The following is a 21,511-nucleotide window of genomic DNA, read 5'->3' as shown; positions in this document are numbered from 1 at the left end:
ATTAATTTCCGTCAGTCTGATTAGCACAATTTAATGGAGACAAAATGACGAGTGAAGTTCATTGGGAGATAACCATTCTATATAAGAAATCCAGCCAAGCTGAAAGATGCTAATGACCTAGATGAAAATTCTACTATTCGGTACTAAGAGATGGAAATATTATATGTCGTAGATAGGAGGATGAGTACAGAAGCTCCGAAACATCGTGGGATTTGTGGGGTCTATTGTCTGCTCGATGACTCCTGTCTCTCTCATTTCTCAGTGTTATAGCCTACCACTGAATTACGTATACCTTCTGCACACTTCCTACTAACGAAATACATCACCACTGACCTTCCTGAATCTCTAAGTTATCAACCTATTAAAATATGACAGAGAAAAGATATCAATAAAAGTTGATACATCAAGTATTCTAGATGCTATATTTTTTAAATTTTACTTGACGGGAAATATTAAAATATAGAAAAAAAAGATGAGATAGAAGATGAAGAACTCGTTCAGGTAAATTGATAGCCCACAAATAATGCAGAAGATGATTCATGTTTTGATAAAGGAAAAAAAGGAATTTTTTGTTAGGATTTATGACTGAATTCCAATGTAAAAAACCTCATATTTTTCCTTAAGCTTTAATATTCAAATTATGCAGAATATTGAACGCAATATTATTAAAAAAATTTGATCAATAATAGTATCAAACGACTCACTAAAAAATCCGAAGAATTTTGTTTCATAAAACTTGAAGTAAAAAAATGATAAAAATAACTCATTTAGTATGATTCCTGTGGACTCAATATTTTATTGTTTCAAAATTATTACCAGTAGTATAGAGGTCATATTCAGTGGGTGTAAAAAGTTTTAAAAATCAAACTAGGCTTTAAATGAAATAAAGTTGGGAGGAATGGAATATAATATGTGTGGATGACAGGCTCATCTAGGGATTTCGGAAGATATAGTTGCCAGTAAACACGTAGATGAGAGTTTTGTATTGTCTTCTCTATTTCCTTGAAAGCATATAGAAGTATGAGTGAGAAATGTAGCAACCTTATAAAGGTAGAATGAAGACTTGAATAGATAGAAACAGAGTAAAGGGGTTGCTGTACGTTCTGGGCTGGAAATACATTATATTATACCAAAAGCTGAGACCGTATAATGCGCCCCCGACCTGTAAAACCCGAGGACGAATAATACATTGGAAATTCTGGAACACATGCCACACACATTCTCACATTCTTGTCCTCCTCTTTCATTTTCTCCTTTTCTTTATCTCTTATTTATCGTTTTTCATTTTTTTGTTTTAACCAGTTCGAAGGCTGTAAAAAAAAAATATATATATGTACATTCGAACACGTTTACTACTCGAACGCCAACATAAAGCACGTCATCCTTTTATAGTTTCCACATCCTTGGAAAAAGATCCCTGAGGTTCTCTAGATTTTTTTATCACTTCAGTTACCTTTGCAAACAGCAAAATACTAACTTTGTGTGGTAAAACAAAGGTAATGTTGAAAATATTTTCTGCTCAAACACACACTTGTCAAGGTTACACTTTAAGTGCTCTTCGTTACTGAACATTAGAGATGAAGTACTTGCAAAAATTGAAATGTCAGTTTTTTAGGAGTTTTAAAAAAAATATTTTTTTTTGAAAGCTTATGGTTTTAAGAAACCATGGTAATTTTTTATTTATAATATTTTTAAGTATTACAGCAATTCTTTACCATTTTAGATACTGATATTTTTTTAAATCTTGATTTATTTATTTTAATAATATTTGAAAATTTCTATCATAACATCACGTTAATAATCTTCGTAATCTTTAGCATGTAAACATTGTCGGTATTAAATTTAAGCGTTGTTGACATAAAAAACTATGTTAGAAACTACATTTACATTCTAGTAAATTCTCACAGTTTGGAAGATCGATAGCTATTTTTTTTTCGTTTGCAAATTCACACTCCATTTTTAGTATGCGAGAGTTTTGCAAAAAATTTTATAGGTTTTGTAACTCTAGTGACAGAACTGGTTTGAATATATTCAGATAAAAATCGACGACTATGTAAAGTCAAAGTTTTTTTTTTTCTTTATGATAATAACTCTGTTCCAAGCCTTAGAGAAAGATGATAGTGTAGTTTTTCAAACTTTTCATGATATTGAATGTTTTACTTGGAGTATCTTGTAATCATAAATTATTGTTAAAAGTGAATCTGATAGAAGAAGAAGAAGCTGAAGAGAATCTTCAACAAAAAGCTAAATACGTATCATGGGTCCTAGGAAGATAAACTAATCGATATGTTATCACAAAAAGTGTTCGTTCAATCAGCCATCTAAAATCCACTCTTCTGTAGAATAAACGCGACGAGACTCGTACAAACACAAAAAGTTTCCCATGTGAACTTAAACCTGGGATGGAATTTATTCTAGAATTCTCTATATCATCTTCTTATCAAATATTTTGCATATCAAATTTACTTTTCGATTTTATTTTACCCTGAAGAATTTTACATTAATAAAGATTCCAAAACTGCAAATCTGTCTAAAAGAATTATGTGTCCAGCCAAAATGTATGCATTCGTAATTTAAGCTCCAGATAATTATATCTCGTACATATTTCATTGACTCCCATGGGTTGAAGACCTATAGAACAAGCGCACTTGCATAAAACAGTGCATCACGTTACTGTCAGAGTAAATTCAGCTTCAACAATTCATGCACATTTTCAAGATAAATTCAACGAACGGTAGTTTGGTATTCTAGCCTAGTTGGTGTAGCTATGAAATGATGAGAATAATTGGTTAAGTATAATTAGTATAACAAGCTTGACTTTCAGAGAAATCTACAGGAGATCCTTCACATGCTGAACGCGATACGTTATTGTTTACTTCACCCCTAGTTTCAAAATTACCCAAGTGCACTAAATTTAATTATGAATTAAGACAAGCATCATAATGTAGCTTGATATACATTGTTTGCAAGAAAAATAAAATCTTCCATTTTATAATTAACGAGTATACTTCGTAAAATGAGAAGGAATATTTTATTCATGGTGATTAGATTTCATTTTTAATATTGTGTGATAATAATGAATGAATGAATGAAGTAAAAATTTTTACTAATATCAAAAACCATGAAGGAGTAATGAAATTAATTCAGCTTAATACCTGTTTTGAAGTAATTTTTTATATACAAGGAATTTTTATTCTATCACAGTAATATTTCATTGAAATTGTTAAAAAAATTTAATTAACTTGAAGAAAGGAACAAAAAAAAAAGGCAATAGAGGATGAATAAATTTCATTATCATTTTTTATGATTACGAAAACAAAGACATTTTTTCAATAAAATTGAATTATTTGTTGAACAAAGTCTAGTTTTGAGCTCTAGCTAATAAATTAATCTTCCATTATTGTGAGAAAAAAAAAATTCGAAACGAAATCCCAACTGAAAACTAATCTTTCTATTCTTATTTGATATAAATGCCATGGTAGCATTATATAAATACAATGAATACTTTCTTTTATTTATTTTACTTACGGATTGATAAAGAATATACTCCAAAAATATTTTAGGTCAAGCTTTCAACTTCAATAGAGTTACGACCAACAACTGAGTTCGTTTTGACAATCGTAGTAAATCGCACAAAATTGTAGAATGTCATGGAAAAAAAACTGCTAGAAAATCATGAAAGAAATAAATGAAATAAATAAAGCAGTATAAGCTCTTAAAAATTTACCTTAAATTTGTAGATACGTTTCCATTACACTAAATCCTACAATATACGCAGTAAAATAAATTTTTAGAAACTTTGCCTCAACTGCTTCACCTAAATATTCCTGTAGACTTAACAGGCATTACAAGAAGGATAAAATTATTTAGACTAACGATCTAAAAAATTGATAATTCGATAGGACAAGTAATTTAAAATGCTGGATAACTATATATCTTAACTATCAAACCCTTGCAGGAACTATTAGATAAAATGAAGATAACATTTTATAGCTTTTCTTATATAAATCTTTCTTTTGTCTTCCAAATACTTTTTGTGGCTGAGCAATAGTCACGAGCGTAAATTCAAAAGCGATGTAATAAAGCAAGAGAGATGCTCGGAACGACAGTGGAAACTGGTACTGCCTTCTCTATGCATCAGGATGTGTGTCACGTGTGGTGCCATAATTCCTCGAGGGGTAGCAAACTAGGTCATGTTCCTCTAACAAAAGCTGGACGACCAAGTGGACCTGTTAAACATACCTAATCGTCTGGACAGTTTACTCCCAGGCTCTCATCACACTAGGACATTACAAATTTGATGAGTTTACCTGAAGAAAATCAAAAAATCATGAATGTTTATGTAGCACTTTAGAAAATCGTTCAGATAAAAATTTAGTGTTTCAAGATCATAGTCACTGGTAATTTTTAATAAATAATGATAATTCAATTATCAGAAAACTAAAATAATTTATCATACTAGCTAATTTTTATTAAACATAAAACTTTGAATAGTTTTATCAACAGCAAACATTTTTCAAATTATTTCTATCAAGATGAATAAGTTTGTAAAGTATATATATTGATTAATTTGTATTTAATTATTTAATTGAAAATCATAGGAAAAAAATATTGAAGTATTTCTCTGTAAATATGATAAAGCTAAGTAGTTGCAAATAACTTTGATTTTTTAAAAAAGTCATGAATCTTATCTGAAGACATAAACATTGTGGTGTCAACAGAAGCTTTTTACAGTTTAAATATAAAAAGAAGCTTTCAATTTAGATTATTACTGATGTTGGGAATAAATGATAAATAGTCTTTTGGGAACAGTTAATGTGTATTGAAGATCGAGCTCCAGATACATCTGAAATACAATACAATCGGATATTACCTTGGTCATGAACGACTAAATCTTGATTTATGTTCCTAGATGCTTGTCCACTCAGATTTGAATTTTATTCTGTGTATCACTACAGTCTGACCCAAGGACTTATCCACTTTAGACCTTAGATGTGATACATTCAATTTAAAAGTCGTTGGGGTACTTTAAGCAATAAATATGTTGACGTGCATTTAGTATCACATCATGCGTTGGTTTTAATCTCACTCAGTATCATAACAAGTATAAAATTATCAGCAAACTTAGAAACGATGGTGTTGAATCATTTTAATCTGGCTTAAGAGCATATATTTTGATAAAAGTCATGAAAATGCTGCAGTATATTATTAGATTTCTCTCGCATATGAAAAAGAAATTGTAACAATAAACTACAACATTTAATTAAATTAGACTTAACTGCATATTCATTGAGGAATTGTGGTTCAGTATGTGCCTCATTGTAATTTCTATAGCCTCCTTAACATTATTTGTAAGTGTAAATGTTATTTTTCAAAGAAAATACGATGCAGGTCATGAATTGCTATTTTCAATTTATGTGTTTTCATAGAGAATTAATTAAGGTTTTATTAATTTTATAATAATTTAATTTTGTTCAGAGTAATTAAATTCAAGGACGGGGTAAACAGATTATGAATTTCAATTTTTAATTAAAATAGTTTTATTATGAAGCACCACACTTTTTTATAATTAATCAATCTTTACTTTATGTGACCTAATGGATAATTTTTTTAATTCTATTTTTTTTTTTTTTTTTTTTTTTTTATATGATAATTTTTTCAATATAAACAACCTACTACTAAAACATTCATAAAAATTGTAATAAAAAAAAAGGCAATATAAAAGTGCACTTAATTATAATTGATTAATCTTAATTGCGAATTTCATGATAAGAATACTAATAAAAACGATATAAAAGTGAAATAAAAATAGTATAAAATTGATATAGTAATTACATCAACGATTTTAATTACAAATTTTTTTAAAAAATCAATAATGAATGAATAAAAGTGATTAAAGAAAAAATCTGTATATTTCAATTGTGTTTAATAAATATTAATTGAAATAGAAATTGACATTAATCCCGTTCGAAATTATTTAAAAAATTCAATTGGTATTCCTTCTACTCATTATGCACTATTATGCGGTGAACATAAACTCCATTTCATGCTTTTCGAAATGAATGAAAGCCTGTGGAAATCTCAAACTCGAGTTTCTACGAGCAAGCTCACGCAATGCTTTGTTATTCGCCTGACTGAGATGATTGTTCTTGCATAATCTTCAACCTAATGTTCCTCCCTACTACTGAAGTTTTTTAATTTATTTCCAACGAGCAATTCAGCATTAAACAATTATATATTCGAGTTAACTAAAGTTTATTTTAGTTTTAGTCCAACAAATATCAAAAATTGCTAGAATAATGTTTCCATCTATATGTATGTTATACATGTATAGGTAGATATCGTGTCAATTAATAGCTCACCACTGAATGATGAATATTTTAAATCTGAAATCAAATGAGAATTAAAACAAAAGCTTGAAGCGATTGGAATAAACTTTTTCATCGCATCTATGGAAAAGTTGTTATCTGAACAAATCGTTGAAAATTTCCAAGCTAAACACAGTTTATTTATTCATTTTACTTAAAGGCATTTTAATCTGACGAAGCTGTAGGAAAAATAATTCAATGTCTTTATCTTCTTCACAGAAGCATTGGTAATTGGAAATAAAAGCTTTAACTAAACTGTATATAATAGCAACTGTTGATAAATAAATAAATTTATACAAGATATTGAATGAAATAATAAAACTGGTTGAAAGTTGATAAAACATAGTGAAAATTCTTCAGAAAAGTTAAAAGATAATGATCCAAAAGTTTACTGAAGTAGCAATTAAAAGAGAAAAAATGAGTGAATGAAAGCAGAAATACCTCCAGGGAACTTTCGTGTCTACTTAATTGGCCTTTGAAAGTCAGAATATAATTTTAGCACTTGACATTTTCCATCACTTCTTTACCTACTACTAGAAATAACTTCATTTCAGTTAACTTACCTGTTGACGAGTTGCTGATGATTGTTACAGATATTGCTGGTGGTTATCTCTGCTTCGTAGTCAGTATATTTGGAATTGGAATCGTAACAGCCGTTATCGGAGATGTAGCATCATATTTTGGATGTACTCTTGGCATCAAGGATTCAGTTACAGCTGTGGTTTTTGTTGCTCTCGGCACAAGTATACCTGGTAAGTTCATTTTTGTTAATTACATTTTACAATCTACCCTGAGAGAAGGAATTAAAGTTGAAACAGGTAAATATGTTTCCTTTTTAACAGAGAAACAATTGTCGTTAATGAATGCAATAAAAAATAAAAAATTAAATTTTCCTTTCCTCATAATTAGTTTGAAATTATATTATAGTTTTTTTGAAGGTTGTATCATAGAAAAAAGTGACAAATATCTTTATCGTTTCCTTTTTCTCATTATTATCACTTATTTAGTCTTCAACAGTTATTAATTATCTATTAGATTAGAGATTGATTATGATCTCAAGATTTATTATCCCAAGTTTATGATGGTACCTCATTGACGCCTACTAAGCGATTGAGTGCTGTCAATTCTCAAGTGTATTCTCTCCCTATTGTATTGATTGCTGTTATAACAACTGAATCTTCATCAGTGTCAATTTATTCGAATGTTCGTTAAAAATCGCTTGCTTTTAGTTAAAAAAGACGTTTGCTTTTTGACATTTTTCCAATAATCTCATCAAGCCTTACACTACTTTTATATATTTTTACACTGTAATTCATTTTGGCATCAATCATAAAACTAAAAAACATAATTATTTCTCGCAAAAAAGTTGATAATCTCCTGAAAACAGAATAATAATTAAATAAAAATGATTCTCTTTCTATCTAGAAATATTTTAATTAGTGATAAAAATCACATGCATATATTAAAAATGAATTGAGTTTGTAATATATTTTGTTAAGCAACAGTTGTTAAATCCAGAAACGTAATTTTACTAATTTTTAGTAAAAAATTTAAATGCATTTATTCGCACTAGCTATGAAAAAAGTACAGTAAGAATAATATATGCATTTCCAAGTAATGTAAATCTTTACCTTTTATTAAAATGATAAATGTACTTGACTTTCAACAGTGAGGTTTCCTCATATACTCCATGGCTTAAAAGAAAAAGGCATGTCATGCTCGAAATTGCTTGTCGAGCTCTCTGAGCCACCAAAAGCCACCAAGAATTCTCAACTTTTTTGTTTATTGTTCTTTTTCCTGCTTTCTGCTTTGCTTGACAGACATTTCGCTGGTCTTCACACACGACTGTTAACTCGTTTGTATTTCCGCTTAGCATGTCAATTACCTGAAAAACATCCTAAACTTTACAACTGTCCACTCTTTGAAAGAAACGGATTTTGAACTGATTTACAAGTCATTCGTACTTTAAATGAACAAATATAAATGATGATTTCATAATAGAGAATAAATACATGCATTTTCTTAGATGAAAATTTAATATTCTTTAAAACGATCATGGCTGAGCGAAGAAGCATGTGATATAGATTGCACAAAAGTCGATACCATCTTTGTTATGAAGCCATAAGTAATTAGTTTACAACATTTATTAGCTGTAAAAGGCGTAATATTTAACGTTGATGGTAAACTATTAGATATATTGTTTCTTAGCGTAATTAGCTATAAATTTTGTAGACTGGAGGTTTAATATACGAGGTAATTGCATGGAAACAAAGTAATTTATAATATTAGAGTTACTTCATTTAAAAATTATTCTCAATCTTTGTCAATTTTGATCTAGACATTTTTTTCAATAAAATTAAATAATTTATAAGTTGAAATTAGTTATAATAAGAAGTTAATGGAAAGCTAATATTATCTATTTATTAAATAAAAAAAACTTCTTATCAATAATTGCATCAGTCAATGTTGACTAAAAATTTGCACAGTTTCAATTAAAGATAGTACTCAATATAGATCTTGGGTGAGACTCATATTGATCACTAAAAGTAGTAGTAACGCAGTTTAGTAAGACAATATTTTCTTGGTCTTGTTTAATGGAATGTTTTTCAAGCAATCCTTTTTCTTTAAACACTCTCATTGTTTTTCTTTATAATGAAATAGACCATTTATTTTATAGCTTTTTTATCTTTGTTTTATCACGCATCCGGTATATCCTTTGGAAATAAAAGATGTCAATTTATTGTAGATCTTTGTTTCTAATGAACCTGAAGACAATTTTTATGCTAACCAGGTTTTGTAGCTTGATGTTGTAAAGTTAAGAAAAACTCTGAGCAAATAATCTCAATCGTCTCTAGGGTTGAGGTCATTTATCCACAAATATTTGACGTGATAGTAAGAAGTTGAGATTTTCGTAATTTCCATGTTGCAAAATTTCAGACACGTTCGCAAGCAAAGTAGCTGCCTGCCAAGACAAGTATGCAGATGCTAGTGTCGGAAACGTTACTGGTAGCAACGCAGTCAATGTCTTCCTTGGCATCGGCGTCGCGTGGAGCATCGCTGCCATTTATCATGCCTACCATGGCAATGAGTTTAGGGTGGATCCTGGCAAGTAAGTATATTTGTATGATAATTTTTAATTGAAGTTATTTGATGATGAAGTTTATGCCTAACTAATTAGAGAGAGAGAGAGAGAAAGAGTTATACTTTATAAAGAAATGAATAATTAATTGTTTTAGAATAGCTCTGTATGTTGAAGAAAGTTCAATGATAGCAATACTGGTACTCACTAATTGATCTATTCTTTTTGAAACAAACCAGTTTTAGGATTATAACGTAATTTTTACATCTCACCTATCCAATAATCCGATCATAAATTATAAATTAAAAATCGTTTCATCAAGCACTCAATTATTATATGAAACTTTAATATCTATTTTATTTATAATCAAATAATTTGATTAAACTTAAATCCATGAAAATTTTCAAGAATTTAGTAAATGTATTCCAATTCAAGTATTAATATTTAAATGTTAAAATATTTTAAATTGGAATTTCCATTTATGTTAAATTGAAAAAAAGATACATCACTGATAAGCTTATGTTTAAATTTCATGAAATGTTATCAACAAAGATACTATTTATTTTTATCATCAAGATTCTATTAATCAGAATTAAATTAAATAATTGGACCACTTAGCCCTCAACTAAATACGAGCTTTCATCCTTGACTAAGGCTTGTGATAAAGCTTTAGATATGACGTATTGCAAAATAGTAAGCGAAAATAAATGTTGAAAAAATATTGTATAATATCTATACTTTTCTCTCTCTAGTTAGTTACGCAAGTATAATACGTCATTAAAGCTGACTAAAATAGTAGAATGTGAAGGTGGGTAGTAAAAAAAATCTTGTTATCCGCAGCTTGGCCTTCTCAGTGACCATCTTTTGTTCTGAAGCCTGCATTGTGATTATGGTTCTGATGTTTAGACGATCGAAGGCTATCGGCGGTGAACTCGGGGGTCCCGTCAGGGCTAAAATCTGCACATCAGTATTTCTCTTTTCACTGTGGCTTTTGTACCTCATCTTGTCAACCCTCGAGGCCTATGGAGTAATCAGCGGCTTCTAAAACCAATTGCCCTGGTGTGTCAGAATACGGCCTATAAATAAAATTCAACTTACGTGTATTCAGACAGACGTAAAGTAATGCGCCTGATGCAATTTGCTTCACGTTTCCTATTATATATATCTATCTTTCTGTTATGTTTATCCGTATTATTTTCGTCTGGTTCTGAATTTTACTCAACTGTATATTTCCTTGCTTAGAAAATATTACGATGAAATGCTCTTAACAGTGAAACGAGTACCTCCTCGTTTATGATGCCATGTGGAAAATACAGATTCAATTTGTCCCTTTTTCCAGTCTGATTTCTCGTGACTTTCTTGAGCAATAGCAATGCAATACTCTCCGAAATTGCATTTACCACCGAGCATCGTAAATGTATAAGTAAAGGGCAAATCTGAAAAAAGAAAGTAAAGATTTTTGAATTATTACAGTTGAAATTTTAAATTGTTCGACAGTTTTGCCTTAACAATAAAATATAATAAATAGTTATTGACAAGAGTAAGTAAACATTTGAATTTGAAAATTTTATCATAATGTTTATTGAAACGTTATTAAATTATAAGTGGAGAAAAAAATTTATTTCTGTTTAAATGAAAACAAAATTAACTCATTTTATCAAAAACTCATTTTTTTCTCATATTATTAATAACTTAACAATCAAATATATTTCAAAAACATCCTAAATGTAAATGATACATACATGTTATATATTATAAGCCATGTTATACGTATACAAATAATGTATTTATTTAACTTAAAAAAGACGAGTTTCTACAATAATTAAGTAGAAACGATGAATAATAAAAAATTAGCAAATTTCGTTTATGCAAGAGATTACACTAAGAAATATTGCTAATTTTGTATGTGCATTGTATGTAGTTGAAAATGTTAGCTTCATTTAGAAGCCTTTAGTGTTCGTAATTGATGACTACCTTGATAAATAATTACCTTGTCACAATTGACTTAAATTATCTTAAAATAATAAAGACGCGGATGGATATTGTTTTTACTGTGTAAACTTGATGAGTATAGAATGTTAATTTACTTAGAGATTACTATCTTCAACGAATAATATGAATATATCAATACTGAGAATTTTTAAGTATAAAAGTTTATTGATAAATTCAGTATTAAGATGTACGACCTTCCTTCGAATGTAAAAGCTTTTCTTGTTCTTCACTGCCTTTGATCGAAGGTCGCATGCTTGATTGTGAGCGTGAATCAAGGGATGAACTAATTATGTATTCAAGCAATCGATCATTTCAAGTATGTAGGTGCGATTATATTGATCGGCGTGTTTCTTTGCATTACTATTGGTGGATAACATAAATTAAAAGAGATTGTAATAAGTAATTAGCATTAGAATATTTTTATTGTAGCGATAATTGATCAGATAATTATTCAATTTATGTAATAAGTTAATTACAATTGTTTTTCATAGTTAATAATTTATTTGATCAATTAGTGAAATATTTTATTATGATTTTAGACATTTTTTTCTATTCATAAAAAAATGATTTATGATTAATAATAATTATATATTGTTCTATTCACTTCATCAATTATTCTAGACAATTTTAATTATTTTGGAAAGAATTTGATTGTTCGATATCAACATATAAAATTTTTTCCTTGATAAAATCATTTTTTTTTGAAGAAAAAAAAGTTACAAATCAAAATTTGAAGTATGTCGAAAAATAAACAGATTTATATTGAAATAATGAATGATTCATTCGGAATGAAATTATACCTGTCTCATTGGAATACTATTTAATGATAATTTATGTTTATATTAAGTACAGATACGCTATGACACTAGAAAAATGCAAATTATTGGATACACAACAATGAATTTTTTATTTCTACATAACAATCATTAAAAATAATTGTGTATAATTTAACATTAATGTGTGTGGAAAATATCATGAAATTAAATGCTAGATCAAGGATTAAATATCATCCTGTTATTTTTCTTTATCGTTTCACTACTGTAATTAATCTTGATGGGCTAGAACAGAACATGACTGCAAACAAAATTATCATTCTCACTTAATTTTATTACTTTATTATTCTTTGAAAGAAAAAAAAAGTATTTGTTTTAAATTTGATTATACCATCAAAGAGCATATCCGAAAAAGATCGCTTCGAGTAAATATAAATTAGAAATTTCCTCAAACTCTAAACTTTTCACTATACAATTCGACACGTGATAACGTGAGTCACAAGGAAAATGAAGTACTTTTCTCTTTACTATGAGATTTCATTTGAAATTTTTCTTGAGACTTTTTGTATCAAAAAGGATCAAAATTTCTAACTAAAATATAAAATTGGAAGAAAAAACCAAAAAAAAAAATTTGACAAATTTAAAGTAAACAAATAAATATTAATAGTTACTAAAAAAAATAATCTTTGATCTCTCTATATCTATTTCTCTCTAAAACTCTAGTCAAAAGTTGAATCTACTTTACGATAAAAATAAAATCATAAAATAAAGATGAAAAAGTAATAATAATAGTTGAACAATAGCTTTGTCGCCAAAAAGTTTGTGATTTTAGTACAGTTGAAGTACGTTCGTATATACGTATATTAAAAGTCTCAACAAGCAAAGCGTCAAAGTGATAATACCATAATCGAAAAGCTCGTCAATACGCTGGAGATTTTCGATATCTCAATGCATCCATAAAATAAGTGGAATAAAAAGAAAATCCGATAGTAGGTACACAACTATAGAAAAGCATTCAGATCCACGTAATAGAAACGGAAATCTATGAAACGGAAGATTTCCTATTATTTGTGCATTTGTTGCATCCTTTTTATTGCTCGCCGCTATACACTGCAAAAATGGAACAATAAATTTACAATTTTAAAAATCTCGTAGTCTAAAAGTTCGAGTCTCGAAAATTTATATTCAATTACTTGAAGAGAAAAAGGTCAATTGTAGTACAATTATTTTTCTTTAATCGTGTAGCATTTAATCTTAAATATTAATGAAATGACACTTTATTATCTTTACTATAAACTCTGTGAATTAAAATAGTAATTAAGCTTCATATAGCATTAAATTAGTTATTATCTCAAAACGTGAAAAAGATAAAAATTTTATAATGTTATTAAAAGTTGAAATTTTTATCAGTTTAAAAGGCTAAAGTTTACAAACTTATCAAGAAAAATTTTTTTTCAACGTGTTGACACGTCATGTCATGTATTCCAACTGCCTCTTGAATAGTTAACTTTCAACTGCTCTATTTTTTGTTAATTGACTACATTTTTTTAAAAAACCCTTTCGTTTTAAAACATTGTTAAAAAAAAGAATATAAAATACATTTGATTTAATTAAAAATAAAAAATGAGTATAAAATACATCAAAAAGTTTCTGGCAGCTCTCAAGGATGTGCATAAATGTAATAAATGAAGGACATACAAAATAAAATACTCTACTATTATAAGTAGTTGGTGGATTATTAATAAAAGACAAAAAAAAACAATTCTTGACGACTCAAACTTTTCTGCTAGAGGGTATAGAACATGAGAAATTGTCATAATCACTTTTCTGTATTTTCTCTTCACTATATCTCTATTTCTTACTCTACGTTAGATAGCTACATATGCAAGGGAAAACCACTTACTGGCTATTTTTCTCCCATTGCTTCTATTTCGAAATATATTAATCTTTCGTAAAAATCTACTTGTTTATAGCCAGCCCCTTATTTAGAAAATTTTTTCAATCTAGTTCAAAGTGTCTATGCTAATAATTATCAAAAAAAAAACGAAGGAATTAATCTACACTTTTTCTAAAGTTATTTAATAACATAACAAACTTTGATAAGGACCAAGTGGACTATATTTGTCTTATGACTGGCCAAGAAACATATTTGAGTCTTTATTGATTAGTTAAATTCAAGATATCGTAGTTTGACTGAAAATATTTTGAAAACGACCAATTATTAGTCAAAATTTGGACCAAGTAGATTTTGATCAATTAGTTAAATTAGTTGATAAATTATTCATTAGTCGTAATAAAAAAATAGACCTTCTTTTCTTAATGTAGATTGGTTGGTTCTTTTATATTTCACGCACAAATACTTTACAGTGCGTGTACAGTTGACTGAAAAATTGTATTGTTTATTAAAAAAACAATGAATAATTGTACGCTTGACTTCCAAAGATTTTTTTCTGAAAGACTTGATCCATCAATGGTGGGGCTGGCTACAAGATTCTTTTGATAAACGAACAAAAAAATCTCGGTGTTTCTAAAGTCTGTAAAAGAAACCGAGAATAAATATTGTACTCTCTATACACTATTTATCCTAAAATATATACTTAATACTTACTTATACAACAAATAAAACAAAATCAGAAATATTTAGAACAATATTACTATCATCTTTACTGTCTTTACATCGTAGACAATGTCTTAAGATACATAAATCTTGAAGCATTTAGAGCTTTAAGACATTTATTAAATAAAAACGCAGAGGACTATTTAATAATAATGTTTAGCTGTTTACTGTACAGCTAAAAATAATTATAATAAAATATCTTATTGAATTATATAAGTAAATAGATAAATAAATAAAATACTGTAAACAACAATCGAACAGCTGTTGATTGAAATAACGAAAGTTGAATTTCGATTGCTGTAAGTTAGGTTAGGTCAACGAAATAAAATATGATAGTTGATTTGAAAAAATATGAAAAAATAAATCGTCTTTAATGCGAAATAAAAATATGTAGTGAATGTGTTCCTTAGAAATACGTTTTAAAATTAAAGTAATATGCAAATGTAAAATAAAAAATACAAAATGGAATGAAAATGAGACAAAAGTACCGAGTTGAGGACAAACTAACCTGGATAAAGGATTCTGTATCAATTACAAAGAAATTTTAAGTTGTATGATGAGTGATATACATGTTAAAGCATCAGTAGATGTATGTATATACATTGTTGTGTTATTACATATAGTATATAATCCCATATACACGTGTGTGTATACAGGGACTCTAGAGCAAGAAAGTGGGAATTTAAATACATCCGCTTCTTTTGCAAATATTTTTCCTTCTCGTCCGTTTGGAATTGCCCAAATTGTTGCTATATACAAACATTATATATATACATAGATATATATATATATATGTTTATTGTTGGAATAACTATTTGAATTATTTGCCAAATTCTCTGAATCATTACTTTGGACGTATTGTTTATAGCGAACCATTTGATAGAGCTTTTGTAGAATCATTAAACTCCTTTTTTAATTTATTCAATAAAAAATATCACTCTTCATTTTGTACAAATTTATATTATCTTTGTACATTATCTCTCAAAACCAAATAGTAAGTTATAAAATTATTTATATAACAATATATTATTATTTTAAATAACATTTTTTTCTTTTGTATTATAAACAATACACATCTACTCTAAAATGTGAACTTTGTAATGAATCTTTGTTCAAAAATATATTGTCAAGTAATTAACAGATCATTCTACGCTTAAATAGTTGATAATATTATATAAATTATGATAAATTGTAATGATTATTATTTGTATTCCTTTACTCGCTCTTTGGAAAATTGTAATTCATTAATCAATTAAGTAGATAATTATTCATTATTTGTTTCAGTTGAAAATCTAAGAAATCAAAATTACTGTATGTCAAAGAGAGAGAAAGGGAATTAATGTGTTAATTGTTGATATGAAAGTGGAGAATGGTTGGGTCGAGAAGTCATGCCCGAGTTCAAAGCTAAATCTTCAAGATAATTTGCTCCCATGATACTCGAGTTCTTCAATCACAGACTATCGGCATTATTGACATTTCTATATAGCTGAAATTTTACACTCTATAAATCTGGTTGAACGATTCAACTATAAAACGTGATCAGAAAAAATAAAATGCAAGAAAATAATATATAAAACTACAATCAATTAAAAACTCGAGTTTTATTGGAGAGAATAAAATGGATATTGAAAAAGAAAAATTAATTGTAATTAAGTCGAAAGTGCAAAAATATACATGAATTAAATGTTGTTTACACAATTCATTATTTTTATTCATCAGTTGGAAAAGTCTGTAATCAATACTATAGTGACAAGCACAAAGAAGACGTTATTTTTTTTGTTTTCTAATCGATTTAGTTGAAATTGAAATTGGTATTACAAAAGCTTTCTTATTCATAGTTCAATTCTAGTATTCTCTAATTTAATTTGCATAATAGCCATTTTTTTCTAACTAGAACTTGGGAATGTATATTATGACGATTGAATCAATTACATGAACAACGAAATTCATCATATTATAATTAGTTGATTTTATGCATCTGACAGAGACTAATTGTTTTACCAATACGTTTTGTCAATAGAATCAAAGGCCTATGAAAGACACCTCAATGAATGAAAACCAATAAACTATTTTTGTTCTGTATCTTCCTTTTCAAATTCCTGATTATCATCATATCAACTAAAAAAAAAAATATCACAATATATCATTTTTGTTAACTTATTACGGTTACCAAATGATAACTTAATGGTAATTAAACATTCAATCTAACTTTTAATCAGTTTTTGGGTAAGTACTTTGAGGGAAGCATTTACTTGATAGCACGTAAGTATTGTTGAACTTTGGTAAATCAAAGTGAACAAAAAAATGCAGAAAATTTTGTTTCTGATAAAACTAGTAAAACCTTCTCAAATATCATCAGTATCACATCAGCTAAGCTTGGCAACTCAAATACTAGAGCCCGAGATGTTTCAAGAATATTGCCAGAATTCAAAACACTCGTGAAACTAGTCTGTTTTAGTTGGCACTCGTATCTGATGAGATGCTTTGTTCACTCTTTGCTCGATTTTTAGTATCTCTTAATTTCACCTTGTTATACTTTTAAAGAAGACGTCAAAAAGTGAATGTTGCAATATAGAAAATATCATTTTCAAACTACGCTATGATAAAAATTTTTTTACATATTATCAATTGAATTCAATGAAACGATAATTTATTGAGTGATAATGCCATCGTTAACAACTCTTCTAACTTTCCTCAACATTGTTAGTGCTTTAACAAGCATCAGCAATGCAAACTCAAAACACCTGGATGAACCAAAATGGTGGGAAACTACATTAATCTATCAGATATTGCCACAAGCTTTTCAAGACAGTGATGGAGATGGTGTTGGTGATTTACAAGGTAAGTTATTGATTTTGTGAATTAATTATTTTTTCATGTTATAACGTTGTCGTTTCAAAAGTAAATTGCTTAATAATTGAACCCCAAATTCAAGCAGCAGCTAATTGTAGAATTGGCAAAAGAATCTCAATGTCTGACCTTGGCAAGATATTTCTACTTGCCTACTTCAAGAGAATTCAATTCATTATTGAATGGAAAATTTTTTTAATAATGAACTTCCGAGCAATCAGGGATTCAGATAGAAATAATTACGTATAATTATCTGAATTTTATTAATTAATCTGAGAAATTTTTTATAAACTTTCTAAGAAAAAGTAATTTCAAAGGGTTAAAGTTATCTCAAATTATCATTTTAAATTAATGAAAAATCTCATTTTAGGTATTCTAAATCAATTGGATTACATTGAAGACCTTGGGGTTGAGACCATCTGCTTAAATCCAATCTACTCTTCTCCAATGTTAGATTCAGGGTACGATATTTCTAATTACACAGACATCGACCCTATTTTCGGGGGTTTAGAAGACTTTAACGACCTCTTAGAAAATGCCCACGAGCGTGGTAAGATTTTCATTAATAGTTAAAGAAGGTGCAAATGTCAGATAAAAGTACATAAATATTTATATCATATAATCAATTTATCAGAAATTAATGATTTATTATTGTAGAGATAAAAGTCATTTTAGAAATAGTACCAAATCATTCGAGCAATGAACACGAGTGGTTTGAAGCTTCTGTTAACCGTATTGATCCCTTCACTGATTACTACATTTGGGCGAATGGAACCGTAGATGAAAATGGCACAAGATATCCTCCTAATAATTGGGTACATTCTAGTTATAATCCCCTTTAATAATCAATGAAAAAAACTTATAAATTTTTTTTAATCCAAAGACTAGTATATGGAATGACGATGAAGGCTCAGCCTGGACCTGGAACGAAATTAGAGGGCAGTGGTACTACCATAAATTTCATGAAACAGAGCCGGATCTTAATTTACAAAATGAGGATGTAATTACAGAAATAATGGTAAAATATACCTACAAAAATATTTACATTTATTTCGTTTTCTTCATTATTAATATTTATCTATCTCTCTTTCCATGTCGCTGGATTAATTTATGAGCTTCATGAAACCAACTAAATGGACAGACTGAGATAGATTAATATAATCTGTATTTACAGATGTCAAGAGAAAATCGTTTTCCATAAAGTTATCAATTTTTAATAAACTCAGAACTTAAAAAAAAGTTCATTTTCAAAAAAAAAACATGAAAAATAATTTTTTTATCATTCGGTTTAATTTAGGATATATTGGAGTTCTGGTTGGAAAGAGGTGTAGATGGATTTAAAATTAATGATGTCCATCATTTCTATGAAGATTCAGAGTTAGAAGATGAATCCGAAGACTCAAATGACAAATCGACATATATATTGGGAAATTCTCAGACTGCACTTCTTCTTTATCTCATTCGTGAACATGTAGATGACTGGGCTATTACTAATAACTCTTCATCTAAGCTACTCCTTGCTGAGAGCCAAGACTCTGATGTAAACTTGATATCTTATTACGGAGATGATGAATTTCCAGGTGTTATTCCATTCAATTTCCGTTTTATCACCACAGCAGAAGAATACGATAATGCTAATGAAACTGAATTTTTAATAAAGAGCTGGTTGAATTTATTACCAGAGAACGTGTCTACCAACTGGCCGGTAATTATACAGAATATAACATGACACAGAAAATGTCTCAAACGTTTTAATAATCGTCTAATGGATTCCTTTTCATTTATGAATGTTAATGAAATCTAGAAGTTTCAAGTATTGTTATACCACCAAATCTCTAGCTGGATTTAAAACGTTATTTATTTAATCGATTCAAAATTTAATAATTTCCATGAAGTAACAAGTACTCATGAGATTAAAAATAATTACTTTTAGTTTAGATTACGTAAGAGTAGATATTCCTAAAACATTTGTTAGATTTCCTGATATGATAAACTATAATAAACTATTTGATCTCGATTGAAAATATCTTAAGCTTTAATCCAAAAAAATTCCTTAATGCATTAGTACTTATAGATTTTAGCTCCCATTCCCATAAGTTTTGATGGGAATATGAGTCAGAATTATTTTAATAAGAATGGATTTAGAATTAATTGCTGAAGAATACCATGTTTCATGATTAAGTTATAAGATATTTTGGATCAAGATAAATTTAATAGTTCAATTTAATTCATAAGAGAATAATTAACAGCTTTCTGATGACGATTATCCAAGAGTTACCACGAGATTTGGTGAAAACCGTGTAGCTGGTCTTACAATATTAACAATGCTTTTGCCTGGACAAATGTACACTTACTATGGAGATGAAATTGCGATGAATGATGCCAAACCACCTTGGAATGAGACAGTAAATCCATTGTCTAATTCATTGACGCCAAACTTCCTCGTCGAGTACTCTAGATTCTCCGCAAGGTCCTCGATGCAGTGGAATAATGGAACCTCAGCAGGTTTCTCAATAAACGAGACAGTTTACCTTCCAGTTAATGACGATTATACCACAAGGAATGTCGAGAGTCAACTAGAAGATCCACTGAGTATGCTGAATATTTACAAGCGAGTGGCACGTCTCCGCAAAGATCTTGTCTTTCAAAGAGGACAATGGGAGCTTAAAGCCTTAAACGATGATGAAGTTTTACTTCTCAGAAGGTATAATCATTTTCATCATCCATTTCATATAAAATTAATAAAACCAAGAACATTTTGACATTGATTTTCAGGGTCAGTAAAGTCATTATTTTTGTTGTGAAACTAAACATCAATCATAATCAAATTTTATACATTTACTCTCATTAAAACCTATATTGTTTAAAAACTTTACGTGATTAATATCTTCACTATATTTTTTTGACAGATTTATAGAAAATCATCCGTCTTTTTATATTATTTTAATTAACTTTGGAGATAATGAAGAATCAGTCGACTTGTCATCTCTATACTTTGGTCTTGACGATGATCTAGAGATTATTCTATCAACCAGTGATGCTTATAATTACTCGAGCTTTTCTCCAGATAATGTAAAACTCATGCCTTACGCAGCTTTAGTTCTCAGATATGACTGGGATAATGATACGCTTGATAATACATCTAGTAAGTTTAAACTTGTATAAATAAAAATAATGATAAAATAAATAATATTAATGCTTCTTAAATTCTAGGTAATGAAGATGATTGGTATAATGATTTTAATTTGACGAGTAGTGAAGAAATTGACTATAATATTTCAACAACAGAACATTTATCTACTGATAGTGATGAAGATTTTATAACATCAACAGTATATAACATGTCATCTGAAGAATGGCATACAACTGAAAGTACAATGGAACAAATAGACGATACACCATCGAAGTCTTCTTTAACAAAGGATAATATAATAATTATATTAATAATAAGTACAAGTTATATATTGTCTTTTATCTATGACAAAGTTTTTTAAAAATGTTGTCATTCAAGGAAAGTTATCAATTAATTTAAAGTTTTAAACTTTATACATATATTTTCGCTAGAATATACTTTATACAATAAATACATTCCTTTATTTTTTCGAAATATAGTATGAGTATAATTGTTATTATTAATTGATAATGAACTATTATTTTTAATTCATTTTTACTAAAAAAATTAAAATGATTGTTTAACAAAATAACTTCACATCCACAGAACGAGTTATAGTTATTGTAAGTTTTTTTTTTAATGGATTACGATAGACAAACACGATTTAACAATTAATTGAAAATTGACTCATAATAATCTATTCCCATAAAAAATATAACT

At 28.3% G+C, this 21,511-nt stretch overlaps 3 protein-coding genes and 1 long non-coding RNA gene across 5 annotated transcripts in view; 3 read left to right on the top strand and 1 right to left on the bottom strand.

Annotated features, from left to right (window-relative positions):
- Positions 1-11,010, top strand: part of Calx (sodium/calcium exchanger 3) — a 43,770-nt gene extending 32,760 nt beyond the window's left edge. Inside the window, exons 6-8 of the mRNA XM_035085442.1 lie at positions 6,962-7,120; positions 9,306-9,477; positions 10,288-11,010. Coding sequence (XP_034941333.1) covers positions 6,962-7,120; positions 9,306-9,477; positions 10,288-10,492 — 536 coding nt within the window. The 3' untranslated portion in view covers positions 10,493-11,010. The remainder of the gene's footprint in view (positions 1-6,961; positions 7,121-9,305; positions 9,478-10,287) is intronic.
- On the bottom strand, positions 7,486-9,333 carry LOC118068221 (uncharacterized). Of its 2 annotated transcripts, none has more exons than XM_035085453.1 (3): positions 8,333-8,396; positions 8,000-8,253; positions 7,486-7,745 (listed from the first exon to the last, which is right to left on the bottom strand). In XM_035085453.1, the coding sequence occupies exons 1-3, from the start codon at positions 8,384-8,386 to the stop codon at positions 7,598-7,600; spliced, it is 456 nt and encodes a 151-aa protein (XP_034941344.1). In that variant the 5' UTR covers positions 8,387-8,396; the 3' UTR covers positions 7,486-7,597. The 2 variants fall into 2 exon arrangements, 1 of the variants encoding a protein (XP_034941344.1); XR_004690484.1 differs by lacking the exon at positions 8,333-8,396 and adding an exon at positions 9,157-9,333 and having other exon boundaries at positions 7,489-7,745.
- Positions 11,011-11,046: 36 nt separating the features above from the next.
- On the top strand, positions 11,047-16,911 carry LOC118068106 (uncharacterized). Its single transcript, XR_004690470.1, has 2 exons — positions 11,047-15,418; positions 16,114-16,911. It is a non-coding gene; the product is annotated as an uncharacterized lncRNA (long non-coding RNA).
- A 272-nt stretch (positions 16,912-17,183) lies between these two features.
- On the top strand, positions 17,184-21,231 carry LOC118068105 (maltase A1-like). Its single transcript, XM_035085298.1, has 8 exons — positions 17,184-17,670; positions 18,050-18,229; positions 18,337-18,494; positions 18,563-18,697; positions 18,977-19,384; positions 19,929-20,383; positions 20,589-20,824; positions 20,893-21,231. The coding sequence occupies exons 1-8, from the start codon at positions 17,493-17,495 to the stop codon at positions 21,171-21,173; spliced, it is 2,031 nt and encodes a 676-aa protein (XP_034941189.1). The 5' UTR covers positions 17,184-17,492; the 3' UTR covers positions 21,174-21,231.
- Positions 21,232-21,511: the final 280 nt, after the last annotated feature.

The sequence above is a fragment of the Chelonus insularis genome, unplaced genomic scaffold (assembly GCF_013357705.1).
Source record: "Chelonus insularis isolate UGA/USDA-ARS -01 unplaced genomic scaffold, ASM1335770v1 contig_399_pilon, whole genome shotgun sequence".
Classification (NCBI taxonomy): Eukaryota; Metazoa; Arthropoda; class Insecta; order Hymenoptera; family Braconidae; genus Chelonus; species Chelonus insularis.
Note: the sequence above shows the minus strand (reverse complement) of the source record. Positions and strands in the feature narration are given on the sequence as shown.

What these genes read in the sequence shown, in the direction of transcription:
- LOC118068221 (XM_035085453.1), bottom strand. Translation starts at nt 8,386, where the DNA reads ATGCATGTATTTATTCTCTATTATGAAATCATCATTTATATTTGTTCA. An exon ending in TTTATATTTGTTCATTTAAA is followed by an intron (nt 8,254 to 8,332) that starts GTACGAATGACT and finishes GATGTTTTTCAG; the next exon opens with GTAATTGACATGCTAAGCGG. An exon ending in ATTTATCATTTTAATAAAAG is followed by an intron (nt 7,746 to 7,999) that starts GTAAAGATTTAC and finishes TTCTGTTTTCAG; the next exon opens with GAGATTATCAACTTTTTTGC.
- LOC118068105 (XM_035085298.1), top strand. Translation starts at nt 17,493, where the DNA reads ATGCCATCGTTAACAACTCTTCTAACTTTCCTCAACATTGTTAGTGCT. An exon ending in ACGTGTCTACCAACTGGCCG is followed by an intron (nt 19,385 to 19,928) that starts GTAATTATACAG and finishes AATAATTAACAG; the next exon opens with CTTTCTGATGACGATTATCC. An exon ending in GAAGTTTTACTTCTCAGAAG is followed by an intron (nt 20,384 to 20,588) that starts GTATAATCATTT and finishes TTTTTTTGACAG; the next exon opens with ATTTATAGAAAATCATCCGT.